General features: G+C 27.3%; 1 protein-coding gene across 3 annotated transcripts in view; it reads left to right on the top strand.

Moving 5' to 3' along the window:
* LOC135195541 (uncharacterized) overlaps positions 1 to 2365 on the top strand; it is a 15357-nt gene extending 12992 nt beyond the window's left edge. The window contains exon 10 of one of the 3 annotated variants that reach the window (XM_064221793.1): positions 2207 to 2365. In XM_064221793.1, coding sequence (XP_064077863.1) covers positions 2207 to 2269 — 63 coding nt within the window. In that variant the 3' untranslated portion in view covers positions 2270 to 2365. Of the gene's footprint in view, positions 1 to 4; positions 1607 to 2206 lie in introns of those variants that run through there. The other 2 variants (XM_064221795.1, XM_064221794.1) reach the window with 2 other exon arrangements.
* The last annotated feature ends 135 nt before the right edge of the window (positions 2366 to 2500 follow it).

Here is a 2500-nt window from a genome sequence, read left to right as displayed (position 1 = left end):
CCAGCCAACGTTTCAAAGCTTGGTTTCATCATCAGGGCTACAACACAGAAGTAACAACAATTAAAATCAAGACATAAGACTCAGTAAAAATCATTAATATTAAAATGTAAATATTAGAATCGTAACATAAAGTTAAAACCAACCTAATGCCTCAGAGTAAGAAAACCGAGTAACCAAGAAGGGCATCAAAAGAATGAAGCAACATCTTATGCTGTAAACAGAGGGACAGAAAAAGACTGATTATTCAAAGGTGGAACCAGTTGACTGATGGTTAATGACTAGAAGAAAAGGAAAGATGTTTCACCAGCAGTTTGCTCTAAGATTTCAAAATTGTTTTAAGAAATCAAAGATTTACACCTATAAGAATGATCCCTTACATTGGAAAACTTCTCCTTACTCAAAGTACACCCTATTCTATAGCTGACACCATGGTGAGAATCAACTCACACTTTCAGCGTTCTTTTGGTAGATCCGATGTAAGTCCCAAGATTACATCTCGGGCAAGTATACTATGTACTCATACACCAACAAAGAACGCATAAGTTTCGGTACAGTGTCTTTAAATCTACGCAGGGATGCAATTGTTCTTGGATTCCTTAGAACGAGTCTGGGATTAAGATAGTAAAAGTATTTCTTTAAAATGTGCCTTAATATACTAGTTAAAAATTTCTCATCATTCGTAAAAGGCAGAGAAACATAAAAATCAAGTTTAGGTACAGTAGGTGCTGGAATTTTTGGCTGAAATTTATTCAAGAATTTTTTTTAGATATTTCTCAAAAGTTTGGGGTAGCAGTTATACTGAAAATATTTTCTAAGGAACTCAACCTCATTATGAAAAGAGAGCCAATCTGAAGAGAGAGAAAAGGCTCTGTGCAATAATGTAGCAATACTGTTAAGCTTAAAATTATAAAAACATGAACTATGAAAATTTTAACCAAGACCAGTATACGTTTGCTTCCAGAAGACGGAAGTGGAGAAGTGCTATTTGGATATGGTGATTGAATTGAATTGCATATAGAATTTAAGCCAAAGGCCAAGCACTCGAACCTACGAGGTCATTCAGTGTTAAAACGGAAAACATTTGAAGTATATAACAGGACGAAAATCTTGCAGTTGCACTATGAATAAATTGTTAGAAGAGGGTGGAGAGTAAAATGGAAGAGAATATGAAAGGATATACAGTAAAAGGAATAAAAGGGGTTGTAGCTACGAGCTGAAGGCACACTGCAAAAACCTTAAGTAATGCCTACAGTGCACTGCATGAGGTGCTCTGACGGCACTTAACCCCTATGCTGTTTGGCTCTGGCTTGTTTATTTTTTCAATATTTATTTTTTTATTTTTTTCCTTTTTGATCTGTTATTTCACTGTGCTGTGTAGTGTTTTAATTTACTTTTAGCTTAAAATTGCTTTGTAGTCTTTATTTTACTTTTAGCTTAATGACTGTCATATTACAAAACTAGATTTCTTATAATTATTAGCTTATTTTAGCATATGTACTTTTTAATATTGCAAAAATTGATTCTATTTATAGCCCTAAAGATGGGAAAGGATTCCCAAAACATTGGTGTAAATACAAAGAAGATATGATTTCCAGTCCTCTCTCTGTCCTGTTCATTATTAAACTTAAGCTCACTAGGAGCAAAAATGTTACAAGTTATATATATATATATATATATATATATATATATATATATATATATATATATATATATTTATATATATATATAGATATATATAGATATATATAGATATATATATATATATATATAGATATATATAGATATATATAGATATATATATATATATATATATATATATATATATATATATTATATATATATAGATAGATATAGATATATATATATATATATATATATATATATATATATAAGATATATATATATATATATATATAGATATATATATAGATATATAATCTATATATATATATATATATATATATATATATATATATATATATTATATATAGAGATATATATATATAGATATAGATATATAGATATTATAGATATATATAGATATATATAGATATATAGATTATATATATATATATATATATATATATATATATATATATATATATATATATATATATATATATATATATATATATATATATATATATATATATATATATATATATATATAGTATAATACTTTGGCATTCCTTCACTTCTTTTGCAGTTTAAGATGTCAAAGTTCATTCGCGACCTGTTGGGAATACAAATATTTGACCATCTCAAATAAAAATACAAGTATATTCCAAGGATGTATTCGTAAAGTTGTTTGAAATCATTTCTGAAACTTATGAAAGGTAAGTAACCTACTGTATGAGCATGTGACTGTTATGGTGAGCTTACTGACTAATATTGTTTCCTTACATATTATTTGTTTTCTTTTGATAAAGAACCTTTTAATATACCAATACCTTATAAATCACATACAAAATGTGAATGTACCCCGCCATTGTACTTTTTA

The sequence above is a fragment of the Macrobrachium nipponense genome, chromosome 16, assembly GCF_015104395.2.
Source record: "Macrobrachium nipponense isolate FS-2020 chromosome 16, ASM1510439v2, whole genome shotgun sequence".
Lineage (NCBI taxonomy): Eukaryota > Metazoa > Arthropoda > Malacostraca > Decapoda > Palaemonidae > Macrobrachium > Macrobrachium nipponense.
This window is presented reverse-complemented; position numbering and strand designations above follow the sequence as displayed.